The following is a 26,910-nucleotide window of genomic DNA, read 5'->3' as shown; positions in this document are numbered from 1 at the left end:
GATAGAAAAAGAGAGTATGGACACAAAACATGACTGGGAACTGTCTGCACTCAGGGAGCTGAAGAGTAAAGAATAACAGAAAATAGCATTGTACAGCTTTTAGATTAATCTAACATGGATTCCTGAATTCCACACGCACAATAGGGGCAGAACTGGAAAAGCCATACAGAGAAATGAGGGCCACAAATGGCCCTCGCTCCTTAAAAAGCCTCTCAGAGTGTGGGTGGCTGGGCCTGTTTCTGCAGCATGGGTGGCACTGGCTGTGCTGTGACTTCTGCTGTCATTCAGAGAGGTGGGTGAGGAGTCAGCGCCAGCGGGCGTGCAATGGGGAAAGTCTGGGTCTGCATTGGCTAGAGGTGACTAAACCAGGTGGCAGGACACCCATGACTGATCTTTTTAAGCACAACCTCAGCTCCAAAATGCACCAGCAGCTGGCAGAGCCCATCCCAGGACTCTCCTAGAAGCCCTGGCCAGGTGAAGGTGAGCACTGCAGCCAGTGCTGGGGGAAGAGCCTCCTTCAAAGGGAAGCACAAGCTCCTGGCTGTGACACCTCTCCTCTCCCCAGCCCATGGGCAGCTCACCTTGTCTGCCAGCCTCTCAGAGATGGTCAGATCATACAGGAGCAAAAGTGGATACAAAAGCTTTTGAGCTGCTTCTGAGGGATCCGTGCATGTGAACTAACAAAGGCGAGTGGTCAGCAGGGTTAAATCCACAGACACAGCCTGTGCTCCAGAGAAACTGGGAACGAGCTGCATCTGCCTGTCCGGGATAATCATACAAGCAATGGTCAATAAGTGTTCTTCTGCCTCAAAATGTTTCATAGGACTAGTAACAAATTCTCAGAAGGTCTGGGTTCAAGAGATGAGGTATCTTTGAAGATGAGGTCCAAGCAATGATGTCTCTTTACCCTCCTATCTGTCTGTGGGTGACAGACCAGCTCCCAGAAACTGTTCTTCCCCACATTCCCAGAATCTCTGCCCAGACTTGGGTGAGACTTGGCATCAGCTTCTTGCTCAATCACAGCCTGCAAAGCCATATTACAGAGTATCTCTTTTGTTAGTCTTCATTTCCAGAGGAAGGACAGCAAAAATCACTGATGAAACACAAGGAAATTATGTGGGAAGGAAAAGAAGTAGTAGGTGCACATGCAGTTTCTGTAGGCTGAAGGTTGAAGTCAGAAAAGAATACTTGGAAGCTGTGCACTCTGCTAAGAACATGAATATGTCTCTTGGACTCGTTCCTTGCTTCAGTCATCAAGGAGAGCTGGAATGATCTGTGCCTGGAGAGCCACTGGGAGGATCTGGGGGTTAGCTCTGTGTGGGGAAGGATTCATCTCTGCTGTGTGCTGCAGCCTTCAGCCAGCCCAAACAGCCCATGGCTCAGAGCTCCTATCACTGATACTGTGTCAGACCAAGAGGCCCATGGAAAATCAATACCCTTTTCTAGGAGCACTAAATTACCAAAGCCTGCGGATCTTCTCACTGGCTTTGAGTAGTACCTAAGGGGTGTTTTATTCCCAGTAATGACTGTGCCATGCACAGATAACAGCCTCGGCAGTTGGTGTCACTGCTGGGGGAACACGTGGTGGCCTCAGTGTCTGCAGGGCTGCAGATCCAGCGTGGCTCTGCAGCACCAGCCAGCCCTGGCTGTGGGCACTGGAGAGAGGCATCATCTCAGTGATTTATCAGTCCAAACTGCTCCCCACAGAGTGAAGTCATGCTTTCCAAATATTTGTGTCCCTCTTGTTTTGGGCTTTCTTCCCCCCCCATAGCTGCTGGGCTAAACTATGCAGGGGAAAGAACAGATTTCTTTCTTTAACAAAAAGCTTAATTATTTCCTTTTTTCTAGATTTTGTTGCAAAAGTGTAACTTCCTGTTAAGTGCTGAATTTTACAATGTAATAAATTGATACAGTGGCATGTAAACAAGCTGTGTAAATACATGTGCAGAGCCATGCCTTTTACAGGGCAAAGAAGAATTTGCACAGAAGTGGTTTTTGCAGAAATAATAATTTGCACAGTGTTACGCATTAGTACAATAAATGGTATTGCAAGGTCTGAATTTACTGACAGCAGGTTGTGTATTTTGAGTACTATGTTTTGCTCAAATTAAAACTCAAAAAATATTTACTGGCTACAAAAATCCAGTTATTAGGCCAGAAAGAGCTGCTAACTTCATACTAATCTGAGAAGAAAAGCACTAAATGCCCAGTGTATCTTTTTACCCAGTCTCTGAGAAAAGGAACTGTTGAATTGATAAATGCCACTCACGGCCCTGGTCCAGCTCAGCTCTGGGTTTCCTGGGTGGAATGGTGATGTGGAGCACTTGTTTAATGAGTGTGGAAGGTTGGTGGAAGCACAATTGCAGCAGAAATGGCAGTAATATAAATTTCTGTCTATTAGGGCTGTCAGTATTGGCTGCTTCAGTGGAGGTGATTTTTGGGCTGGGCTCTGTCTCCCTGACATGGACAGGTCTGATGCTGGCAGGAATTTGTTTGGGTGTGCTCCCCCCTGTGTGTGGGGGTGTTTCACCTACAGCCTGTGCCAAAGAGGTGAGAGGGAGCTCAGAGAGGCACAGGCCACCCCATCCACAGGCTGAGTCCAGCTAGGCACAGATTAGTGCTGCCAGGGGTGGTACAGATCCTCCTTACTCAGAGGGGTAAATCCCTGTGGGGGCAGAGAAACTGCACCCGAGCACTCACAGCCAGGTATGAAGCCTGATTCTTGGCTTGATGTGTGTCTTTGTCTCCTTTTCCTTTAGATGAAGATTGTTCTTACAGGTGCCTAAGCTTCCTTCCAACAGACAAAAAAAAGCAAACACTTAGAGGAAAGCAGCCTAATTATGTGGGGTTTTTAAACAGCCAGGAGGAAAAGGTAGCTTGAAAACCAAAATATCTTGGAGGCCCCTTCTGCATCCATAGTATATTTGATAAATTGGCTTTTGCTTCCAGGGCACACATTCAGCATCTTCATTAGTATAATGATCCTTGCTCTTCTCTTTCCAAACTTAGATAATTTGAATAAAAAAATAAGTTTTATGAAATGTAGCCATTAATGGAGTCAATAAATTTTAAGCTGTGATTACATATCACTTGCAGCCATCCCATCCCTCTCTGCTGTAGATCAAAATATATTCAGCATTCTTAAAATACATTGTCCATTGTCTGTTTGACAAGAATAATCCAGTGTGCTGGTGAGTACCAAGGTGACCTGAAAGTTTTTCTAGTACATAATCTCCTCTTATTCTGCATTATGTATGAACTCAGAGACAGAATATCTGCATTGTCTTAAATAAACTAGGTAAAATGTATTTCAAAAAGCTTCTTGAGTCAAAAAGTAGCAAATCATTGTATGTATTTCCATATTTGTATAGTTTCATTATATTCTTGTTCTAAGTTACTTTTAAGTCTCTTTCATATTTAAAAAATGAACTACACACCTATCATGCAAAATGTAAAGAAGTATGTTCAACTAGTTCAAATTAGATATACAGTAAAAATACACTTCCAAAGAAATATCATTTCCATTTTTGTTCATGTTTTTAACAGAATTTCAGACTAATACATCAAATGTGGAACTGTACAAGAATGTGAAGAAACATTAGGATTGCAGTAGTAAAAAAATGTACAGCATTCAAAACCAACAAGCTCTAAACAACCAAACAATACCACAGGATTGAAACAGTCATGGGGACAACATAGGTCATTGGAGCCAGAGTGAATCCTAATGCACCTACATAAAGACCCTACATAGAATATTGTCTCTTATTTATATGCAAAATCCCTGATTTGATTAAACCAGACAATTTCTCTAATTGTCTCGTATAGGTTTCAGATAAGATTAACATGAGAGTATTCCCCTTCAGGAAGGTCAGGTGTTTGAAAAGGCAATATTGAGAATTGATTTGAAAGGTATTTCCATCCACATGGATTCAGGTAGTTAAGATACAAGATCACAAATAATAGCAGTACAATTTTAAAGAACCACTGGAATTGTTCTCTGCTACATTTGTAACACTTCGGATTTCAAGATTCAGTATTTTTAAACTGTTCACAGGTTAATACACAGGGTTTTAATTATGGGCTGTAACCATTTAACAGTGGACCAAAATTGCCTTTTAAATCAAGAAAAGATCCAGCTTACCATGTAAAAAAAAAAAATCTCCAAGGTGATTGACAATGAACAAAATGTTACAAACAGCAGAATCTCCGTGTCAGAAGAGCTTTGAAAGGCAGATATGTACCTGTTACAGTCCACCAACCAGCACAACATCCTTATCAGACGTTGGGATTACGAGGAAAAATGTCCTGGATAAACCTGTAACATTTATAAATTCAACACAAATCATCTTTTTTAGTGTCTCATCACTGTGCATAAACTCAAGAGACCCTGCCACCCGTGGGTTTGGTGGCCAGACCCCAATCCCTCCCACAGATTTCAGCTAGTTCCCATCTTTGAGGACTGTCTTGCTTTGCCCATAGCTCACCTCTGGGGTTTTTTAAGCTGAAGTGTTAAAAAGGTTAATAAATGACCCAATTATGTCAGCTTTTCTATCCCATAGTCCTCATGCTCTGAAATCTCTCCCTGATCTTGATAGGAATTTGGCTGGCACAAGAATAGCAAGTTTGCAGCCCAGAAAGGCGAATAAATGTAGCACTTTTAAAACCAAATCACTGTTCGGAAAAAGTCCAGCCTACAAAATCATCTTCAGTGCCCTGAGAAGGGCAAAGAACACAAATCTTGGCATCTATCTTGCTGTTTATTCGGAATAATCTTTTAGTAATTCTGATGCAATGGGAACGAGGGATTCGTTTTAGAGAGCTGGCCAGTACAACCCAACATCCGACTGAAAGAACTGATTGGAACAGGTTTGAAAAGGAACAACCATCTGCATCTTATGTACCACTCCAAACCTCTAAACCTACTGGGCAAACAGCATAGTGGACACTCCTTCTTATACACGTTTAAACTTTGCTGAGGTATTTATTTTATTACAGAAAAGCAGTTTTAAAAACAATAGGAAAAAACCTCAAAATATGAGTTATATTCTGCAGAGATTTTTGGGGAGAAGGAATTCAGTTGTGTTGAAAGGTCCATAATCATTAAAGGAATAACCACTTTCAGTGTCAATAATATATTCTTCCTTGGCTTTTTATTCCTTCAAAACATTACAAAAAATGTAAGGCTGTGACTTTATAAAACATAGTTTTGCCTCAACTTTGCCCACCGGTGTTGCAAAATAACCGGAAATATTTTTGCCTTTTTCCTAGGGCAAACCTCTGCCAGTGTCCACCTTGGTGATGTGGCCACAGAGCTGTGGGACGCTGCTGGCCTCCTCCAGGACAGGGGACGAGCACACCTCACACAAAGCAAGGTTCATGCATGCTGGCCAAAGTCAGGTTTCCTTCAGGTGGCAAAATGAACCACAGTTCTTCTATTTGAGTTTTAGCATTATCTGATAACTTCTACCTGCAACTAACATTATTTCTCTACAATGAAGACACCTACTGTTGTACAAGCTGGATTTCTCACCCATAAATACTTTGGGAACCAGAGGAACGTGTACATCACACTTAGGGTTTTTCCTAGGCAGACACTGTGTTTGAAGTGCATTTTTCTAACCCTTTTAGATCCAGTCAGCCTACCTCGATTGTGACACTAATGTTAAACGTAACTGCAGCCATTTCCAAGTAGTTTCCATAAGTGGTTTTATTACTGGTTAGATTTTACAAATTCTGGTATTCGAACAGACTTCGACCTTAAAATTCTAAAACAACAAAGCAACCAATGAAAGGCTTAGGACTATTCAAAGTAACAAACTCTTTAACATTTTTGCCCTGGTCATAAATATACAGAGAGAAAAAGAGAGAAGTGGACATGGAATCCAAAGAATGTAGATAAAACAGTATATAAGGCACATGGCAGTCTTTGAAAATACAGAAGCTTTAGCCAACTTAAATTAATTGCTGTTTCCCTTGCTCAGTCCACAAAACTGTACAGTTACACAAATGTTGTGTTGCAATAGATCTTCCAAGTTATTCTTCAGTCCATACTCCATAATACCAGAACACTACATTTCCTTCTGTTTTTTAGGAGAGATCCTAATTGTGGTTAGTCAGTTGCTCAAAGCCTCTATTAAAATACACTTGGAATTTCAGCTAAGAATAATTTCTTTTTTAAAGAAATTATTAAGAAAGAGTCATCAGAAAAGATTTGTAAGAGTTGTCTGTGAAGGACTTCGAGATTCATGAACCTCAAGACTTCCGGGCACTGATGTCAGGACGGACGTCACGGTTGGCATAGTGGGATTAGTCAAGTCTGTTAGAGTGGTGGGAGTGCTGGATGGACTCATGGAGGCATTGGATATTTCTGAGGCAGGACCTGAAGGGGTCCCTGCTTGGAGTGTTGAGTCTGAAGTCTTATCCACCCCTGTGTTTTCTTGACGTAAGAGGTTCCGTCTGAATTTGGCTCGAGCATTTTGAAACCAAACCTGAAACAGTTTAATATAACAGGGCAGCATTTAAAGACCTGCAGTGTTGAAAAATGCAAAAGCACATTCACAAATTCATCAATGCTGGAATTGGGAAAGACGTTTTTACTGGTAACATATTAGAAAAGCAGTTCTAGCCATGAGAAATGGCCTTTCCCTGCAGAATATTCCTTCTTCCCTGTCCTTCGATCCCTGCAAGCAGTCTGCCCGGGCCAGGAGAGGATGAGGATGGAGGCTGCAGGCTGACTGCACAAGGCATGTGAAAGGATGCTCAGAGATTTGGCAGCGTGCAGAATCCTCGAGAGCCCTCGATCCCAGCAGCATTGGTCTGGGTGAGGCCAACACCACGCACCTGATGAGCACAACACCAGGAGTTTCCCCCTTGTGCCTCACGTCCATCTCCCACCAGAGTGCTGCTGGCACAGCCCAGGGCACCCTGCCTTCCCACGGGCTCCTGCTGCCCCAGGAGCTCCCTCACACACCTGCAGTGCTCCCTCTCTGGAAAGGACTGTCCTTCTTTCTTGCTCTTGTCTTATTCTTCCTCAAATGCTCCACCTTCCTTTGCCTATGCCTGTTTCCTTTATCAAGTGTTTTCAGCACTGCTATAACGTTGGGAAAAGGGACTGGAAAGGTATTAAAGACCTACATTACATCAAAAACAGTGATTTCAGGAGGAACAGCAACCGCACAGAATTTTTTTCCCAAGGTTTCTACTTCTTGCATTCTTTGCTTATTGGGGTGAAGGACAGGGAAAGTGAGTGAGTGTGTGGGACTCCTGAAGGACAGGGAAAGTGAGTGTGTGGGACTCCTGAGGAGACAGCAGCCGTGCAGAGATTCAGCTCCTGGCTCTGGAGCTGCCTGGCCCTGCCGCGGGACGGGCTCTGAGCCGAGGGGCCAGGGAAAGTGAGTGTGTGGGACTCCTGAGGAGACAGCAGCCGTGCAGAGATTCAGCTCCTGGCTCTGGAGCTGCCCGGCCCTGCTGAGAGCCAGAGAGGGAGGGAAGGAGGGAGGGAAGGAGGGAGGGAAGGAGGGAAGGAGCGAGCCGCAGGAAGGCGGCCGGAGCTGGCCGTGCTCCCACTGCAGCCCCAGCTGATGCACCTGCCTCGGCTGCTCCACCTCTCTCCACCTTTCTTCACGTCTAGGGATGCTCCAGCTCCAAATTCCCCCTGTGGAGCACTCTCCCTTCCTTGGAAAGCTCTCTCCCCCAGCCAAAGGTCTTTAATGTGCACACCCTGTCTCTCACACTCTCTCCAGGGACTGCCACAAGGAAGTGATCCTCAGGCACAAATTCAAAATCACATAAATCACATCCCTACAGGTCCTTCTTTCTGAAAGCTCAGTATTTTAGACCAGTTTTTGTTGGCATTTGCTTTGTTAAAACACCTCATTTAAAGACTGTTTATCAGTTTCATATACAAAAGTTCTCTTAAACCAGCACAGGTAAAAATATTCCCATGATTTTATCAGAGTCCAGTACAGCAGTGACCCTGCTAGAGCAGCAATGTGGTCAAAAAGGAGCAAACCCCAAAGGGATGTTTTTGCCTGACACGTTCCCAAGCAGAGTCCTCTGGTGGGACTGCTCAGAGCCCCTGGTGTGCAGGGGCTGTGGGTGAAACCACAAAGGCTCAAGCACCAACTGCTCAGGAGCAGCAAAAACAGCAATTGGAACTTTCATAGGACTTTTTACCTTTCAGACAGAAATCATTTCTATTTGTTCCACAAACTAATTTAGTGGTTGGTTTCTTTAAAATACCTTCTGGCAACTGCATAAAGGATAACAGCTGTGAAATGGAGTTTGGAGCTGGCTGCTGTCGCTACGTGTGTTCATGCAGCCATGGCATAATTAAAACAGAGCAGACAAACCAGTTGGCCAGCTGCAGGTACACCTACTTCTGCATAATTTCACATTTATGTTCATTAAAATACCCATCTTTTTATATTCATTAGTCCCAAATATGGGAAACATGACACTCTCCTAAATGTCCATCTGCTCCTTAACCTTACCAGGGCAAGAGGCTCTCTGGTGCTCTTTGGAAGCATGTGGTATATAAAGTGAGAAAGATTCCTGGTGTTTATGGATTTCCCTTCATCTTCCACTAATATGAAAACCTGAGCTCAGCTGCCCTTACCAATGACCACCCACACTGCTTTCAGAGCTGCACATATGACATGGTGCATTGTCCCTTTATTAGTGGCAAGTCGTGTTAGACATTGAAAATATCATATAATTCTGCAAGTATTATCTGAAAATAGAGATTATATGACTGCTTTTTACTTCCTTCCCCACTGGAATATTGTCAAGGTTAATCAGTTAATGGTTACAGGGCTCTTTAAAATTGTATAATAATAAATATTTGTATTATTACTGAAAATACATCTAATCATTTGAATTCTGAAAACACCTTGTCTTATGACGGAAGGGATAACATTACTTCCACCATAGTGACATTCTGGTATGTGCTTTAAATGTGACATCCTCAGCAAAGCCTTCTTGTTAGAGAGTGGTGAGAGAGAGCAGGGCTGTTCCTGGGGCTGTTCCTGGGGCTGTTCCTGGGGCTGTGGGGTTGCTCCTGAGTCTGTTCCCCTGCCCCTGGGCCATTCCCAGGGCTGTCCCCTGTCTCTGGGCCATTCCCAGGGCTGTTCCTGGGGCTGTGGGGTTGTTCCCAGGGCTGTCCCCTGCCCCTGGCCATTCCCAGGGCTGTCCCCTGTCTCTGGGCCATTCCCAGGGCTGTCCCCTGCCCGTGGCCCTGGCCATGACCCCAGCAGGGACAGTGGCAGGGCTGTCCCCGGGGCTGCCCCACTCCCATGGGCAGCTCAGGCCGTGCACCTGGAAGGGCATGGCAGAAATAACCACCCAGCCACACAGAAGTGGAAGAATCCTTCCAGAAGGACTTATCTCACATCAATTACACAATTCCTTCAGGACTGAGGAATAAACAAAATCATCGGGAAGTATTTAGTGGGTTTCTGTCCAACTGTATCAGCACAAGGCTGAGCTATTTCAAATCAAAGGGGAAAATACAGACAAAACTCCCAGTGAGAAATGAAAAGCAGCTGCAAGAGCCAGCACTGCTGCTGGCACACTCCGGTGAGCGGGGCTGCATCGTGGAGCTGGGCACTCAGCAGTTAGGCAGAATAATATTTACTGGGGTGAAAAGATTGCACTCCCTCGTCAGTGATCTGTGGAACAAATTCTTTGTTTCCACCAAGTCAAATAGGAATGAAATAACATCTCCATATGATAAGGGAGTGTTGAAAATGAACACACGAAGTGTTGTGAGGGATTTGGATACTGAAGTTAATGGGATCGTCACCTTAGATAACTTTATTTTCTGGTTTGCAACACCTCCACTGCTGCATCTGTTACATATTAGCTGTGTGAACAGCTTCTGCTAAAAACAAATTTTAAACCAATTTTGCTCATTCACACAGCTACCTGGAGACATTTAGGTTCTCTGAATTTCACTAAGTAGTAAGTGGAGACACAAAACACAGAGGATGTAACACCACAAAGCAGACTGGGTTCACTCATTGCACGCACATTGTGATGACTCTGCTGCAATTAATAACTGCTCAGTCAAAGAGATCTTTAATGAATGGGGGCTCAGGAAGAGCCTGCAGCCTACAGCAAACCTTCCCTAAAGGGCAGCACAGGTCCCCACATGGGATGGAAATATTTTAGGTTTGTTTACTACTGGAAACTGGACCAGCAGAGTCCAAATGCATGCAGTGATTTCTGTAGGATTCTGATAGTGACTTTACTGGGGACTGATTCAAGAAAAAATAAGTGGTGTACAAACACACACTGAAAAATGATGCTTTATGTTCCTGACGTGCTTGGGCTGTGGATAATCTGATTCCAGACACCCAGGGAGAGAAGAGGTACATACCTATAGCTGACACACCACACCTCCTCAGGGCTATCTACTTTCACCTTCCTTTTCTAGACTCACAGAAAGAAAGATCAGTTCCCCAGAGAGCAGCATTTATGCCAGTTAGGTTAGTTAGCTCACAATTAGCTGGGGCTGTTAATTACTAATGATAGCACACAATAAAGAGCTTGTGTTCCCCAGCTGTATTACAAGAGATATATGAATTAAATTGTAAATGGAAACTTAAATTGGAAGGAAACAAAATAAAAATAGGTGTTAAAAGGATAAATAAGTTTGCTATGGTTTGAATGTGGCTGAGAGAACAGTGTGCATTGAAGGTGCTGAAGGAAATGCATCCTGAGAGGCAGAGTGTTGCATTTCCAGCCATCCCACACTGGACATGTGCAGCTGGTCACAAATTGTTATAAAGCAAAGACATCAGTTAGGGCTTCCAACTCCAGCATCACAGAACATCTGGAAAATCCTCAAATTCTCTGCTCCTCTACAAAGTCCCCTCATTACACGACATGTGGGGCTGTCTCAGTAACCAACATCATGATGAGTTTTCCCAGAAAAGAGCAACCTTAAAACTCATCTGTGTGAACTTAATTGTCACTCACAGGTAGAGATAAACCAACTGGGCTGAAAGGTTCTAAAACATACAAAATACAAGTTTGTGTTCTCATGGCCCAAATTAATTTTCAAACAAAACTTCCATGACTAGAGAGTGCTCATAAGAGGCAGGAAAACTCAAGTGATAGCAGACAAAGTGTCACTCCATTTTCTAGAATTGCCTCCAACAGCACCATCCTCAGGGAACAATCCTCACCAGCAACTACTGTCTTCCACCAAGTAGCTAAAGCAGTCTGGACATAGGGGAGTATTTAACTCTGAAAGTAAAAGAAGTGAAACACCGAAGACCAAAATGGTAACAAAACTTTGGTGGAATTGTAAAGTTCTGCAACAAACAAAAGGAGAACCACAAAGCACCTGAAAACTGCAAATTGTGACGTGTAAAATGAAATGAAGAGGCTGTGAAGCAAGGAAGAAACTGAAAGAGGAACAGAAGAGTAATGGGGTGAAGTCCAATTTTGGAGACAAGGAAATACGTTCTGAATAGGAAGAAACAGAGACAATAACTTGGAAAAAAGATGGAAGGAAAGACCCATTCAGTGAAAAGAGAGAGATGGAAATCAAAGTTTGGTGTGGAGTGACAAGAGAGAACAGAAAGATAATCAAAAGACACTTCCTAGACACTGATGTGCCATTTCTCAGGTAATTCAGGTGTGAATTGTATTACCAAAGTGTCTAAATTCTGAGGGTGAGTAGAGGAGAAGGGTCAGTCTGAGGATAGACCAGTGCAGTGAATTTCTTCAGCCACGTGTGTGGTTTCAGGGCAGCTGCTGTGAGACACCACATCAGGTGCTGGGATGTTCCCTCTGCCAGAGGAATCTGCTCCTGCACAGCAAATCAGGCTCAGAAAAACAAACCCAGTCCAGCTATGAGGACGTAGCCACGAGAAGTCACTGCGTACGGTTTGGCATTTTACTGGGAAGCCTACAAATCCTTTGTTCCTTCTTCTGGTAGGTGTTAGCTCTGAAAGCTCCAGGGTCCCTGCATGAATTCAGTTTGCTCAGCAGTTGTCTCCTGCCCTCCACTTGCCTGTGACTTGTGAGCTGTCCACGATGCTTCCCAGGATGGGGCTCGCAGCCCTACCTGTCTCTAGGAAGGTCACAATCCTTTTTCTACAATTAAGACCCATTTAAAACTTTCAGCAATAAATCCTGGAATGCCATGGCTCCTATATGCCTAAGTTTATCTCTAGGTACAGGCATTTGGGTAAGTGCTCATTAAAATTGACTTCTTGAGTCAGAACTATAAATTAAAATGCAGCTGAATCAACTAATACTATTCCCTTTCCTTCCCACAATAGCTCAAATTGAGTGTGTTCCCATGAACAAGAAAAAGTACTTTTAAAATGCAGTTTTATTTCATTCTAAGTTACTAAACTATGAGTAAAAGTTTTTGAAAAATTTAATTTACGTCCACTTCAGTTATGAACGAAAAGCCGTCCTCCTTGTCCTGACAAAATGAATTCAAACTGTTGATTAATTTTTTATAAAGGTAAGCATTGACATGTTTTCTGAATTTCTAAACCAAAAGCTCTCTATGTACAGTGAGCGCACTAACTAAAATAAGTCACTTTTTTTGTAAAGCAGCCTGGAAGCTAAAACATGCACCAGAATTAAAGAACTCCAGGAAAACAAGCAGGGCCCCAAACCTTCACAATTCTCATTAAATTTAGAACTCAAGTGATCTGCTTGATAGAAACGGAAAAGAAATTAACTCTTCTCACACTTTCTGGGAATTAACTTAGTCTCAGAGAAGGTACCGATGATTAAGAATATCTTGAAAACCAACCAAAGCCGTGGCTTTTTGAATACAAAATTGATACTTTGATTACTTTGCAAGGCAAAGGACGCTCTTACCTGAAGAACTCTTTTGGTGAGGCCAGTTTTCTGAGCTAGCTGTTTCAAGTCCTTGGCATCAGGATTGTGGTTAATAGCAAAGTATGACTTCATTGTCCGCAGCTGGTGGTGCTTGAAGGACGTCCTCATGCGCTTTGTTTTCTGATTGCTGGGGTACTGCTGGTCTCTGTCCAGGTGGTCACCATCGTTTTCATTGCAACTTAAAGCTTAAGGCAACGAGAGGAAAAGACCTGTAAATCTCCTGCTCCACACCAGTGTTGTTCTCAATTTCCCTGAGTGCAGCAATTAAAATGGCACAGCACGGCGTGTACTGGCACAAGCCCTACCTGCCTTTGCTCCATTTCATGGATTTGTAGGGCAGTTCAGTTTGGAAAAGCCCTCTGAGGCCATTGTGTGCTCGGGTTAGCACAGCGCTGCCAAGGCCACCACTAACCCGTGTCCCCAAGTGCCACATCCACATGGCTTTGATGTCCCTCCAAGGATAAGGGCTTCACCTCTGTTTTGGGGAAGTTTCCTAATATCCACCCTGACCCTTCCCTGGCACAGCCTGAGGCCATTTCCCCTTGTCCTGTCCCTGGCCCTGGAGCAGAGCCCGACCCCCTGGCTGTCCCCTCCTGTCAGGAGTTGTGCAGAGCCACAAGGTCCCCCCTGAGCCACCTTTGCTCCAGGCTGAGCCCCTTCCAGCTCCCTCAGCCCCTCCTGGGGCTCCATTCCCTTCCCAGCTCCCTCAGCCCCTCCTGGGGCTCCGTTCCCTTCCCAGCTCCCTCAGCCCCTCCCGGGGCTCCATTCCCTTCCCGGCTCCCTCAGCCTCTCCTGGGGCTCCATTCCCTTCCCGGCTCTCTCAGCCCTTCCTGGGTTCCATTCCCTTGCCAGCTCCCTCAGCCCCTCCCGGGGCTCCATTCCCTTCCCGGCTCTCTCAGCCCTTCCTGGGTTCCATTCCCTTGCCAGCTCCCTCAGCCCCTCCTGGGGCTCCGTTCCCTTCCCAGCCCCCTGGACACGCTCCAGCCCCTCAGTTCTGTCCTGCCATGAGTGGCCCGAGCTGTCCCCAGCCCTGGAGGTGCCCCAGCAGTGGCAGCACTGGGCCAGCACAGCCCAGTGCCCAGCCTCTTGCCCACCTGGGCACAGCTGATCACATTTCTGCACCCCCCAGCCCTTCCCTTCCAACAACCAGCCTGCAAGGACCTGGCCTTCCCCCCTGTGCCTTTTAAAATGTCAGCCCTGTTCCCTTCCCCCTCTGCTCCACCTCCACAGAACTTTTCCTCCACTTTCTGTGGGAGGACAGTAGCTGTCCTCAACTCCATAAAGGGTTTTACTGTACTTGGTGTCACCATAAATTGCACTGTAACACACAAAGAGAGCTGCACAATACACCCCAGTTAAATCTCCATGGAACAGACTAGTTAAAATCATAATTATTTCCTCCATCAAACTAAACCCTGTAGAGTACAAGGGAGACCATTAAATGAAACACTATAAAAGAAATAAAGTTTGTGGCTACCAGACAGCAAATTATGACTATAATCTGACTAGCTAAAGAAATAAAGCTGTTAATACAAAATATTCACTGGCGTGCCAAATGAAAAATCTTTTTAATTATTTATATGTTTATGTTTCAATTTTTTTTAAAAAGTGTTCGCAAATACTGGTTTGAATTATCACTTCTGCCATATCCTTTTGAAAACGAGGAATGACACTGTTTGATACGCTTACAGAAATCAAGCTCAAGAAGATCTGTGAGAAAAGAACACTGTAAAAATTATCAAGTAGTTTTAAATATTGAGTGCCAAGCAAAATAATCTCGTAGACCAAAAGTAGTCTTTCATTTATTTGTGCATACAGTAAACCATAGAAACCCTCTTAAAATAACACTAAGAACTGAGCTTAAATCCAATAAAAATTTAGGAATATAACTGAAAATTAGTATTGACAAACTTGTTAATTAGGTTTTCCTGTCCAAATATCTACAATTCCCTCTTAATTTCCTACAAGTCTTATGCTAAAAGTAATGAAAAATGCAAAAAATTTACCAAAAAATTCTTTTGTACAGGAATTGTTGGTAAGTTTCTTAAATGCATGAACAGGCTTGTTTTCAATTGTCCACTATTGCTGTTTAATTACAACTGAGTACATCTCATGCACCTATCTGTTCATGTTACTTGAATTCATTGTCCATCAGCGGGTCTCAGCCCTAGTGAAAACACACACATTCTGACAGGCATGTACTACAAACAGGTTTTTAAAATACACGGATAATGAAATGCACAGGTTCCTAAGTAAAGATGCATGCAGGTTCCCTAAGCAGCTTTGCAGTAGCTACAGCAGCTGCTTTACACACCTCAGCCTTTCAAAGCCTGCTAAAAAGCTGTGGCACAATACAGAGCAAGGCCTGCAAAAATTCAGCTCTTTCACAGATATGCTCAAAGTGTCCAAAGCCTCAAAGTTTTCTGTGTGTTTCTGTACTCCTATAATTTGAAAAGCAGCTAAAAAATGGTGCTGTATATAGAAATGTGAGTGTCTGTGTGCGTGTGTGCGTGCATGTGCATACATTTGTATAAATCCTTTCCAGACCTCTGGATCTGGTGCCAAATTTTGGCCATAAGAAGCATTTCTGCTTGTTTTCCTGCAGCATGGAAAACTGCAAGCACCTGAATTTAAAAGGTGTAAGATACTTAGAGGGAGAGAGTAACAATGGAGTAGTAATGGAGCTGTTTGGGATGTAGCCAAATCTTTCTGGGTTTAAGATCTGGGACCTAGTTGCCCATCTGGAGTCATGGCATGTGCTCCAGCCTCCTTCATAGCCACAATTCCTGATATAAAGAACATGGGGATAAGTAACATAATAATGCTCACAGAAAATTCTGTTATGGAAATGTAAAACCAAATCATGCTTGTTTTTAAAATGTACCCAAAGAATTTTAGATATTAGTATTGGAAAAGACCTTTGTGCATCATCTTAGAGGCTTTTGAACCCTCCAAGAAACAGCAAGACAGACATAGTAGGAAATGCATCAAAATATCTGTCTGCAGGACTGAGGTCTGGTTCCTGTTAATATGCAACAAAACAAAGCCTAGGGCTGCAAGGAGCTGGATTTTAATGTGTCCCATAGAGAATGAGATACATTCAGAATCCAAGGATATAAAACTGATTCTAAACCCTCCCAGAATGGAATGAGGGTGTCAGCTTTTCATCAAGCCCTGATGGGAAAAGGAACAACTTACTCTGGGAATTTCTCATCATTTTACCTCATTATCTACTAAGTAAAAACAATATTAAAATGCCAGTGAACATGTACCATTTGAGAGTGGCAAAACGTCCTTGCCTACGATGGAAGTTGCAGAACAGATTTTGGAAGCGCGTGAGGGCGTGTGCGTTCTCTGCCTTGTGCAAGCAGTTTGGCTACTCCCAGCCAGCACCCAATAGGACAGAAATAGTCCTGGCTGGTGCCAATTCCCCTCCTGTGTTTGGTTGTGGTGCCTGGCACCATCCTCAACAGGCTACTTTATTCAGTCTAAATTATCTGCATCTCTCACAGAATCTGCAGTGTCCATGGGTGTTGCAGGCACAGAAACACAGAACGGGCCAAGGGTGTAAGTGGAGATTTTAAGAGCTGAGGAGTTTCTGCAAAAGGCACCAGGGTGTAAAACTAACACTGTACATGCTCCTCACACAACCCTCTGTTTTTCAGGCACTGCCTTCCCTGTTCTTTTGTGGTGTCCTGTGTATCTCCCAAAGGAATTGCTGAACTATCCATATGTAACATTTCCATTCCATTGCAGTATCTCAGGCTCCTGCTGGGATTTCAGAAATACAATTGGTAGAATTCCAGTCGAATAGAGGAGCCTTAAATTAACGACTGTTTCACTTCTATTTTTTGATAAAACAAATTCTGAAGCAGTGCCAAGTCTCTTTTTTGACCCTAGAACATTTCTAAGGCCCTGTGCCTTTCCCCAGACCCCACACCCAAGCCACTGCCCTCCCACCCCGGGCTGGTGCAGCAGTGGCAGCACAGCACCCTCAGCCCCACAAGGGCCACCTGGTCACAGGATGGTGGTGTCCACAGGCAGCATCACTACATCCCTACAGATTAAGAGGAAAACATTTGGTTTTGATATTGGTAGCCAAAATACCCTTTGCAGATTAATGCATAACACCTCCCTCAACCCAACAACAGGAGCATAAAGCAGGCTGTGCTGGTGCTTTTGTAACAAAGTCTGTTAGAGCAGGAGAACTTGGGAACATTGCTTCACCCTCAGATCAGCAGAGCCCCCCATGGCTTGGGACTCGGGGCAAAGTGTGTGCTTAGCTGTTAGTAGGTTGCTAAGGATATGGCACATGAAGATGAGAAAGAGAAATTTCCTTTGGGGGAAATTTTGTTCTTAGTAGCTTGTGCTTGACATGTTAGATTATGCCAAAAGAAAGAAAACTAATCCTGATTCTGAAAGAGTGATGAAACAGGAGACACGTTGTGTGTGCATTATCTCTCAGTAGTGGCTCAGGAACACACACCCCTTTCCCTCTGTAATCGGAGTCAAGGGGGTGTTTTAACCTCCTGCTGCCTGGAGAGGGAACTTGTGATTAACTAGACCAGGCAGGGGTGCAGCCGCATTTCTTGTTTGGTCGGAGCATGTAGAGGACTTTGTGGTACCCTTAGCCTCAAAGGGGACAGAAGTGAGACAGAGCCCTCAGAGAGGTACTCGGGACAGGAACACACATAGTCTTTCTCTTTGGAGGCAGGAGAAGACACATAGAGAAGGCAGATTCCTGAAATTGTCACCACAGGCATTAAAAGAGGTGAAGCTGTGACACTGGGAGCAGGCAAGGTACCCCTGGCTGCTTCTGAGGTGCCTGGCAGCACCGAAAGGAGTGTGTCTCTGCCAAGCCATGGAGCAACAGACCCAACAGCGCTGCCTCAACCTTGACATGTCAAGAAGTGTTTCTGAGGAGATAAAGCCAGTGAGTCTTAAGGAGCCCAGGCCGAGCATCACAAGGCCAGGACGGAGGAGAGCAGGATTAGAAGCCCTCCTCCTCCGGCCGTCCCCGGGCGTCTCGGACAAAGGGGCTGCGCGTCCCGGTGCCCCCCGGGGCTGCCTGAGGCTCGGGCCCCGCGGAGCCCCCGGGGGGAGCGGGCCGGGCCGGGAGAACAAAGGGGCCGGGAGGGGCGGCCGGGCCCGGGCCCCGCGGGAGGAACCGCCGCCAGGGTTTTTCCCCTCAATTAAGCCAGCTGAATGGCGCTGAATGGCCGGTGCGAGTGCGCGGTCAGTCCCTGAGCGCCGCGATTAACCCGGGCAGCCCCGGCCGAGCCGCGCTCCCCGCTGCCCGCCCCGCCGGGGGAAGGGGCTGGGGTCGGGGCTGCGGCGCTCCCAGAACCGACCCCAGCCCCCGCCCCGACCCCAGCCCCAGCGCCTGCCCCGGCCCCGACCCCAGCCCCAGCCCCCTGGGGAGGGGCCAGATGCGTTCGGGGACCCGAAAGGTGATCACAGCCAGGGAGGAGGGAGAGAAGGGGGAGAAGCAAGAAGAGGGGGGGAAAGGGGTAAACCCTAATTTTTCCTAGGAAATCTCTGCAAGACATCCGATTTTAAGCCGCGATTCCCGTCTGCCCGCTCTGTCACTGTAGTCACAGGGAAGCTTCTTGTGAGCTTTTAGTCCCAAGAAAAACGAGGAGGAAAGAGGGATTCGCTCTTTAAAACTTTCCAGGTTTTTCGCATTTTTGTCAGGAAAAAAAGCCCCAAACCGCTTTTGACACAGCCACTTGAGAGGGTCAGCTCCAGGCGTCCCCGGCGCTGCCCGAGCCCTGCCGGGAGCTGGGTCGGCGCCTCCGCAGCCTCCCCTCCCCGGCAGAAAGCGCCTCAGCCCCAGCCCGCTCCCCCAGGCCGCCTGTCCCGCCGGGATGCTCCGCCACCCTCCCAGCGAAGCACGAGGCATCCTCCTGCTAGCAAAGGAAGGAAGCGTTTCTTAATATCTTGGCTGTTTGTACAGATTATGGGTATTTTATCAGCCCGTCGTGCCCCAAGTTTGCGCAATACATCTGTCATTTTTCCAGGATATTTTAGTGTCTTAAAGCCAGACTAGATACGAATGAATAAAACATAGCAGACTGTGGGAGGTTTGGGGTCTAATTCACAAAGGGAGTATTCAGAATTCTTTACAGGTGCTTCTGTGTTCAGCAAGCTTTCAGCCATTGATTTACTGACCTAAAAAACCCATCAAACTCCATTCCAACAAGTGAAGGAAGAAATTATGATCAGAGAAACACACTTAAAAAAAAAAGGAAAGAGAAAAGAAAGAAAAAGAAGTCTTTTTGAAGTTTCAGCATCCTTCTAAGCTATTTTCCACTTGTCAGGCTCTATCCACATCTAAACCCATCACCCCCCTGCAAACGGAGTCTCGTTTAAGTCGGGGGAAAAAAAAAAAGTCAGTCTAATTCGTGTTGCAGATGAGTATTTGCTGCAATTTACAAAAATTATTTCAGTCTCGACTCTGCCAAGTTTATGGGTCCCCCTTTTCCCACCACCTCTGGGTGTAGATTTATTTACACAAAGTATTCTACACAAATCACCAGGAACAGATCCCCTCAGAGAACAACATTGTGCATTTGTAGTGCATTTCTGAGAAAGAAATGACAAGTTCCACTAAAAATAAAAAGAGAAACTATCACATTTTTTGACGGTTTATCTTTTAAAGGCACAAAATCCAACGCTTTGCAATAATTCACTCGTTTGTGGAATTTTACATCAACGAGCAACCCAGTCTGATTTCCAAGATCAATGGCACTTATTACCGCATAAATTAGTCGATTATAGGTCTAGTAAATAGTTAAGTAGATAAATAGCTTAAGCGAAGAAGCCAAAGGTTACTCAAAGAAGATCTCTAAAGTTTCAGTTGCAGGCTCTAAACAACGATTAAAAGTCGGACGGCAATTATTTTGTAAACGAATTTTTCAAAATGCAGTTAAAGGCGGTTTATTTAGGAAGTCAGGGAGCAGTGAGACTTTCTCAGGCTGTGCTCCCATCCAGGACAGATGCCGCTGATTCTGTTTACAGGTCCTTTGAATCTGAACATCTGCCCTGCACGGGGAGACAGCGGAAGGACAATTAAAAGCTAATCCCTCCGAAAAGGAGACGTTTTTTAACGGGAAAAATGCATATTTGATGCATGTTTTAAAGCTGAACTGTTACTCGCGAGAACACTACATCCACCTTTCATCAACCTTCACCACTGGGACTACTACTGCTTTTTGCACTACTTCCAAATTATTCAGCAATTAGTTCAGCCAATAATAGCTGGCAAATTTGTTCCCGAGGTGCGTTTGCCGGTTAGAGATGCGCCTTTTCTCCCTGCCGTTTCCAGTGCAAACCACCCCATCTCGTCGCTATTGTTACTCCCTTCGGGCGCAAAACACCCGTAGCCCCCCGGTGCCGAGCTGCCTCCCCCGGCCCGAAGCCCGAGCTCCTGGCCAGCCCCGCACTTCTCGGGGACCCCCGCGCCTTCCTCCCTCCGTTCCTCCTCCTCCTCCCCGCGCAGGCGGAGCGCAGCCGCCGGGCGCAGCCCGCAGCTGTCGGGGCGCGCAGAGATGCGGCTCCAAACAAACCGCAGCAAACTTGGCCTTCACCGAACGCCCTCGCCGGGAAGGAAGAACATGTTAAAGGCAAATCTGTGCCCTAGGGGACAGGTCCGAAGCAGGTAGCTAAAAGAGAAAACAGGCTGGGACGAGCGCAGGAGCACAGAGGGCACCGAGGCACGGAACGACGCCGGGAAACGAGCTCGGTGCCCGGGGTCCGGCGGGACAGCCCGAGAGCTCGGCTCGGGAAACGCCGGACTGGGGAAGCCCGCCTCCGCCTCCAAGCCCTCGAATAAAACCACATCTAAGAATTTTGTTCGGTCCAAGCATTTTTTTCCCCGTTGCATACAAGCAGCAGCGCAGGAAGCCCCCGGGATGGCCGTTCTGGTGGCAGCTACACGGAGGAGTGGAGGCAGGGGCAGAGGGGAGCGGGCATGGGGGGCAGGGGGGCAGGAGGTTGCTCGAATTCCTTTGCCTGTAAAACTACAGTGCTGTGGCGGTGGGGAGGTTAAACGAGGAAAGACGTCGGAAAGTTTGCTGCTGGATCCAGAGAGCCCCGGCTCGCTCCCGCTCCTCCTGCTGCTGGTTCAGGGTCAGGGGCTGTGCCGCAGGGCAGCCATGGGCTGCAGGGGGATGCTGCGAGTTTCGGCTCTTCCCCGAGTCACCTCTCATGAACAAAACTCCCGTGTGAGCAGGCTCTGTGCTGCCCGCAGACACCTGCTGCCCACGGCCCTGCCCGGGCACAGCCAGCCCTGCACCCCCTGCGCCCCCCACTCCAGCCCTTGGGAAACGGCCACTTCCCCTCTCTCCTTCCTTCCAAAGCTTTGGGGTGCAAGAGCTCGGGACAGGGTTGAACAATTCACCCGTCAGCAGCTTTAGAGTGTAGCCACTAAAGAAAATTCACGGGCCTCTGAAGTGCTAACTTAAAATCTCTGGTTTCCAGATTTTATTTCAGGCTGCACTCCCCCTTCTTCCCCCCCTTAACCAGATGACCTTGCTTCAAAACATTTTATTTCCAGCTGAAGTGAAAAATGCTAACATATTAGCTTCTGTAATTGCAGTTTGACAGCACTTGATCTCAATAATTATGCTGCAGCTAAACTATTATTAACAGTTTAAGCTAAAATAAACGGAAATCCCCCTTTGGAAGTGAACAGAAACAGACCATTTGAACTGTTCTGGGGGAAGGGTCTCTTACCTGCATTGTAGGCTGCCAGATCTGCTCCAGGCCCCGGGCTTTTCCTTTTCCTGGGTCTCCCCTTCTGGACAGTCCCCACGCCATTGTAATAAGGCAGTCCCAAAGTGTTGGCAGAGCCCGCTCCCAAAGCCGGGCCCTTCCCAGCGGCTACATCCGAGTGATTGAAATGCACCTGGTACTCCCCCTGGATGAGAGTCTCGAAATGGAGGCGGCAGTACACCAGATTGTCCTTCATGCCAAAGTGATCGCCAGTGGTCAGCATCTTGTTGCAAGTGGTGCAAGTGAAGCAGTTTAAGTGATATACCAAATCCCTGGCCCTCATGACCATCTCGGAGGCAGAAATCCCCAGGTGACACCTCGCACATCTCTGCACCGAAAACCTCCTGCAAAACAGAAAGGCCAGAGGAGACGGTGAGAGGCGCATTCCCCCCCACCCCGTCCTTCGTCGGTTCTGCCCGGAGGGCGGCAAAGGGCTGCGGGCCCCGGGACGGCCACGTCGGCCGGGGCAGCGCTACAAAGCCAGGACGCTTGCGGAGCCCAGCCGGGCGCGCATCCCGGGACGGAAGCGCCGGGAGTCTCCGTCCCGTTTCCCATCTCGCAGCTCAGCTCCCGCCCCGCCAGACCCCACCAGGAAAAGGCACCGACCCCCGGCCCGCGAGTGGGCCCTCGCCCCCGGGCCGCAGGAGGCACGGCCGGCGGGCGAGGAGCGGCCCCGCTGCGGGCCCCGGCCCCGCACCCCGCACAGGAGGCCGAGCGGGGCACGCCTGGTGAAGGCCCCAGTAGCCAAAGCAGGCGGGGGGGAAGCTGTGCCCGGGCCGTGCCCCCTCTCGGCTACACGGGACTCATCCTCACCACGAGTCTCCGTCCCCAGAGGAGGTTTTGGGAGCTCACAGGCCGCCCCACGCGTGCCCGCGGATCCCCTCCGCAGTCCCGCCAGGACGGGCTCTGCTCAGCGGGGCAGCGGCGGGCAGTGTCCCCGGCCCCGGCTGGCGGCCGAGGCAGGCTGTACCTGTAATAGTCCTCCTTGCAGTAGATGCTGCCGTCCTTGCTGAAGCAGGTGAGCTCGGACTCCAGGTTGAGTTTACATTCACAGCACTTCAGGCAGCGCATGTGCCACTGTTTGTCCACAGCCAGGAGGTAATAACGGTCGGAGATTTTACCCCCGCAGCCGGCGCACAGGGCAGCCCTGTCACTGCTGATGGAAGGCATGGTCTGCTGGGGGAAAACAATTACAGACCGTTAGCGAGAGGCAGAAACTCTTGAGCACGGCTGGGCTCTCCCCTCCCCCTGCCCGGCCGGGGCCGAGCTGCTGCTCCCCTGGCAGAGCAGCGGGGGCTGCGAGCCGGCCACCCCGAGCGGCCCCCGCGCCCGGTCCCCAGGGTCCCGCCGCATCCCACCTTCCCGGGAGGAGGCGGGGAAGCGGGCGAGACAAACAGAAAACCACCCTGGCTTTTAGGTGAGGCGTGCAGACCAGACCCAGAACTTTTTTTTTTCGGGTGGATTTTCCAGTCTCAAACCAAGAAAAGACGCTGTTCAATAAACAGGCGCAATAATAATAGAGTAGGGCAAATCACGGATAGTTCATTTTAAAATTCAGAACTACGGATATACTGAGAGTGTCTGCATAGTTAATGCTGTGTGAGTGCGTGTATGTGGAGCGTGTCTGTGTGTATATTTTCCTAGCTATAAAATTCCGAATGAATTACGATCAAACCCCCAGTAGTCACAGTGCTGCAGACACAGCTCTCTGCAAGCTGGTTCCAAACAACACGGATCGCGATCTGCTCTGACCCAAAGCGCTAAAGGGATCAGTAAATAAAGCTGCGGAGGAGATGAGCGTTACTAAATCCGAGGTGCAGAATGTTTAATCAGGAAAACGAAATAGTGGGGAACGTGCAGGAATGAGAGCGGGTTAAAACCAATAGAGCACATTAGATTATGCTAGGATAAACTTGGAAGCAATAAAACTAAATATAAGCCCTATATAATTTAATAGTTTAGTGTCAAATCGCAATCCAATCGAAACCCTCAAAAACCCCCAAATTCATACATATCCTGACAGCTTCTACCGAACAAGAAAGAGGGAGAAATGTCGGAACCGTTTAAGCATGCTTATTTATTTCAGCAGGCACCTTAAAACAGCATTCGGGAGAGGAGGCTCGGGTAGAGCAACGTCTGGGGCAGACCTTGCAATGTGCTGCTTTCCACTTCGTCCCAACTTACTCTTACCCGCCTTGCACAAAAGCCCACGGCAGATCTGTTCTTGTGCACGAGAACCCGAAACATTTCCTTACAGCTGTGCCCAACGCGCAGTTTGTTTTGGTTCGGGGCGGGGGAGAAGTTGTTTGTTTGCTTTTACCTCCTCTAGAGCCTTAAATCCTCGCGCAAAGCAAAAGCAAAGACAGCTAATCGGAGGAAATCGAAAGGAACCGAGGCTGATTTTCCAGCACATGCCAAACCCATTGCTTTCATCCTGTGCTTGCGGGGATCACAAAATCCCATCTCTGTGAGCGCTCCCGTTTGCACCGCATCATTCCCACTAGGAGAACTCCACACAAATAAAACCCTGGCACTCCGCTGGTGTTAGTCACAGGAACCCACCGGCAGCTTGTTTCTTTAGCACTAACTGAACTCCGAGTAGGGATCGTTTTATAACCAAAGTAGTTTCTTGTAAATCCACTCTAAATGAAATAACGATTTTTTCTACTTTGCTCTTCCAGTAACAAAAATATTCTGCGGTCTAGAAATGGTATTCAAGGATCCAGTATTCCAACCCACCATTTGTTACATACACACGTGTATCCATATAGATTATATACAGTTATATAAAACTATCACGCCACAATATTTATTCCAGCAAAGATCATTGGGTGTTGTTTAACTGTACGGAGAAATACTAACTTTTAAAAAGAAAACCAAAACCGTTTAGATTAGAAATCGCATCCCACCCTTCTAGTACAAAGGCCGTTTTCCAAACGGTGTTTCAAGATTAAATAGTCTCACTGTCACCTTTAAGCAAATTTCATATAATATTACAAGAAAGAACACATACTGATGAAGTTTGAAAACCTGAGAACGGATCTTCCTTGCATACGCCTGTATCAGTTTACAAGACATAATTTAACCAATGTACGAGATCATTTCACTTCAGAATTGTAATTTCTTTTTAAAAAATATTATACATAAATTGTTAAATCACTTGAGACACTTCGAAAATTTCTTCCACTTTGCCAGCTTAACGCTAGTTAGACGGATGCATCTTTTTATTATCTAAATGTATTAATATACAAGGTCTACGCATCAGCAGACAAGATGAAATGTGGTAAAGTTATAAAAATTCCCATCCATCCATCTCCCTGAGACATATCTTCTAGTTCTGTTTGCCATGTTTACAAACCCACATATTAAAATTATTTTTTAAAACCCATAACTTAAAGAGACTCGTGCTTGTTTTTTTTTTCTTCTTAAATAAATGCTATAAAGACTATCTCCATGAAGGCATCCTACCTGAAAAATAACACAGAATTGGATTCTTTGGTGTTTGTATTTCCATTCTGCAGACAAAAAAATTTGCTGCGCCAAAATGTTATTGGTATAAAACCACACTTTGCCTCTTCCTAAAAACTTTGGAAGGCCGGACAGGCTGGGGGAAGGGAAGGAGTTCTTGGACGCTACCAAAAGGCTGGTCTATCTGTTTTCTCACAAGAGCAGCACCGTTATTTCACCCAAGCGTTACTATTACTATGCATATTATGAATAATTAACAGTTTCATGCCTTTCCCCACGGTTTCATTTAATCTTTTGGGGTGCCTTTATGCTTAATTTTCTCCTGATTTAGTATTTTGCATAGGCTTCCCCCCAGTCTGGTATTTTAGGGGAAAAGCTGTATCTGTGAGGGTTTGGTATGTTTAGGGGGTGCATGACTCTCCCATTCCTTCGGCTCCTACCGTTTCCGTCTCTCCCCTGTCTATAGCCGAGCTGATGGCCGGTGCTTCGCTTTTGCTTCTCCGATCCATCTCGTCGATGACCCCGTGCATCTCCGAGCCGGAAAGACTGTGGAAAAGCATCGCTGAGGAAGCAGAGGAGGAGGGCCCGAGCTGCTGTTGCTGCTGACAGTTGTCGGGGTCCCTGCAGGAGCCCAGAACTTGCATTAACCGGAGCCCTCCCCCATGCATCTAGCACGGCCGCCCCGTCTCTCCTCGGGCACCGGGCTTTCCCCCGGCAGAGCTCTCCGGAGCGCGGCGCAGGCACTGATCCGAGGTTTCAAGGGATGGGGTGCAGAAAAGGCGGGCGAGGGGATGAGGGAGAGGGGATAACTGGTGGTGTGAGCTTCGGGGCTTGGATCTAGTCTGTTGCGCGGCCCCGGCACATCTCTCTAGGAGGCTTCTTCAGGGCAGGGCTCATTGCCCCAGGTGCAGTCCCAGGCTTTATGCTCTGGCCCAGCTGGCAGAAGGCTGGGCAGGCTTACGGTTGGGAGGGATTAATAAATAGTAGAAATATAAAAAAAAAAAATTAAACCATCTTCGGTGAGAAATAAATAAGAATTAGGAAAAAATTACGACAAGCCCCTTACATCGTACTGTGCGAAATTTAGAGGAGGAATGCAAGGGAGAGGGAGGCTGCAGCAGGCGGAGAGCAGGCTGGTGCTGCAGGGAGGCTGGGGCGGATGCCCACCGTACGCACTCACAGTCCAGAGGGCTGGCAGCGGCGGCAGCTCAGGGGCAAAGTTTGCTCCTTCCCCCGCTCCTCCCCCAGCCCGCTGGAGCTCATTGGGAAAAGAAAAAGCCAAGGGGAAGGAGGAAGAGTTGGACGGGCACCAGATGGGACGGGCACTCGCGGCCCCCCTCTGTCCTTAAAGCGGCGCGGCCCGCGGGGCCCGGGGCGGGAGCGCAGCCGGAGCCGGAGCCGCCGCGGAGCTGCGAGCGGCGCGTCTGCAGCGCGGGCACCGCGCGGGGCTCCGCGCCTTTTCTACAGCCCCTCTGACATCATGTCCTGCCCCGCCGCCATTGGCTGCGCCGCGCCCGGGCCGCCGGCATGTGCTCGGGGCCGGGCGGTGTCCCCGCGCTGTCTCCCCGCGCCGGCCCGGCCGCCCGGGCACCGCGAGCGCTGCCGCGTCCCGCTCGCTCCGCGGCCCCGGCGGAGCTTGGCGTTTGTCGCCCGGGGACCGTCGGCGACGTGTCGGGCCATGGCGCGCCAAGGAGGCTGTGGGGCACGACTCCTCCCGTGCGCGCCAAGGAGGCGTTCTAGAGTATATTCCGCGATTCCCCAAACATTTGCGACCAGTTGAATGCACCCAATAATTCT

The 26,910-nt window shown here is 47.5% G+C and overlaps 1 protein-coding gene across 2 annotated transcripts; it reads right to left on the bottom strand.

Annotated features, from left to right (window-relative positions):
* Positions 1-5,689: 5,689 nt before the first annotated feature.
* LHX2 (LIM homeobox 2) lies at positions 5,690-26,215 on the bottom strand. 2 transcript variants are annotated; one of them, XM_039730609.1, is made up of 5 exons: positions 25,554-26,215; positions 22,616-22,821; positions 21,607-21,989; positions 12,850-13,055; positions 5,690-6,488 (listed from the first exon to the last, which is right to left on the bottom strand). In XM_039730609.1, the coding sequence occupies exons 1-5, from the start codon at positions 25,779-25,781 to the stop codon at positions 6,201-6,203; spliced, it is 1,311 nt and encodes a 436-aa protein (XP_039586543.1). In that variant the 5' UTR covers positions 25,782-26,215; the 3' UTR covers positions 5,690-6,200. The 2 variants fall into 2 exon arrangements, with proteins under 2 accessions (XP_039586543.1, XP_039586544.1); XM_039730610.1 differs by having other exon boundaries at positions 22,616-22,818; positions 25,554-25,781.
* Between the last annotated feature and the right edge of the window lie 695 nt (positions 26,216-26,910).

The sequence above is a fragment of the Passer montanus genome, unplaced genomic scaffold (genome assembly GCF_014805655.1).
Source record: "Passer montanus isolate IOZ18808 unplaced genomic scaffold, ASM1480565v1 scaffold73, whole genome shotgun sequence".
NCBI lineage: Eukaryota > Metazoa > Chordata > Aves > Passeriformes > Passeridae > Passer > Passer montanus.
This window is presented reverse-complemented; position numbering and strand designations above follow the sequence as displayed.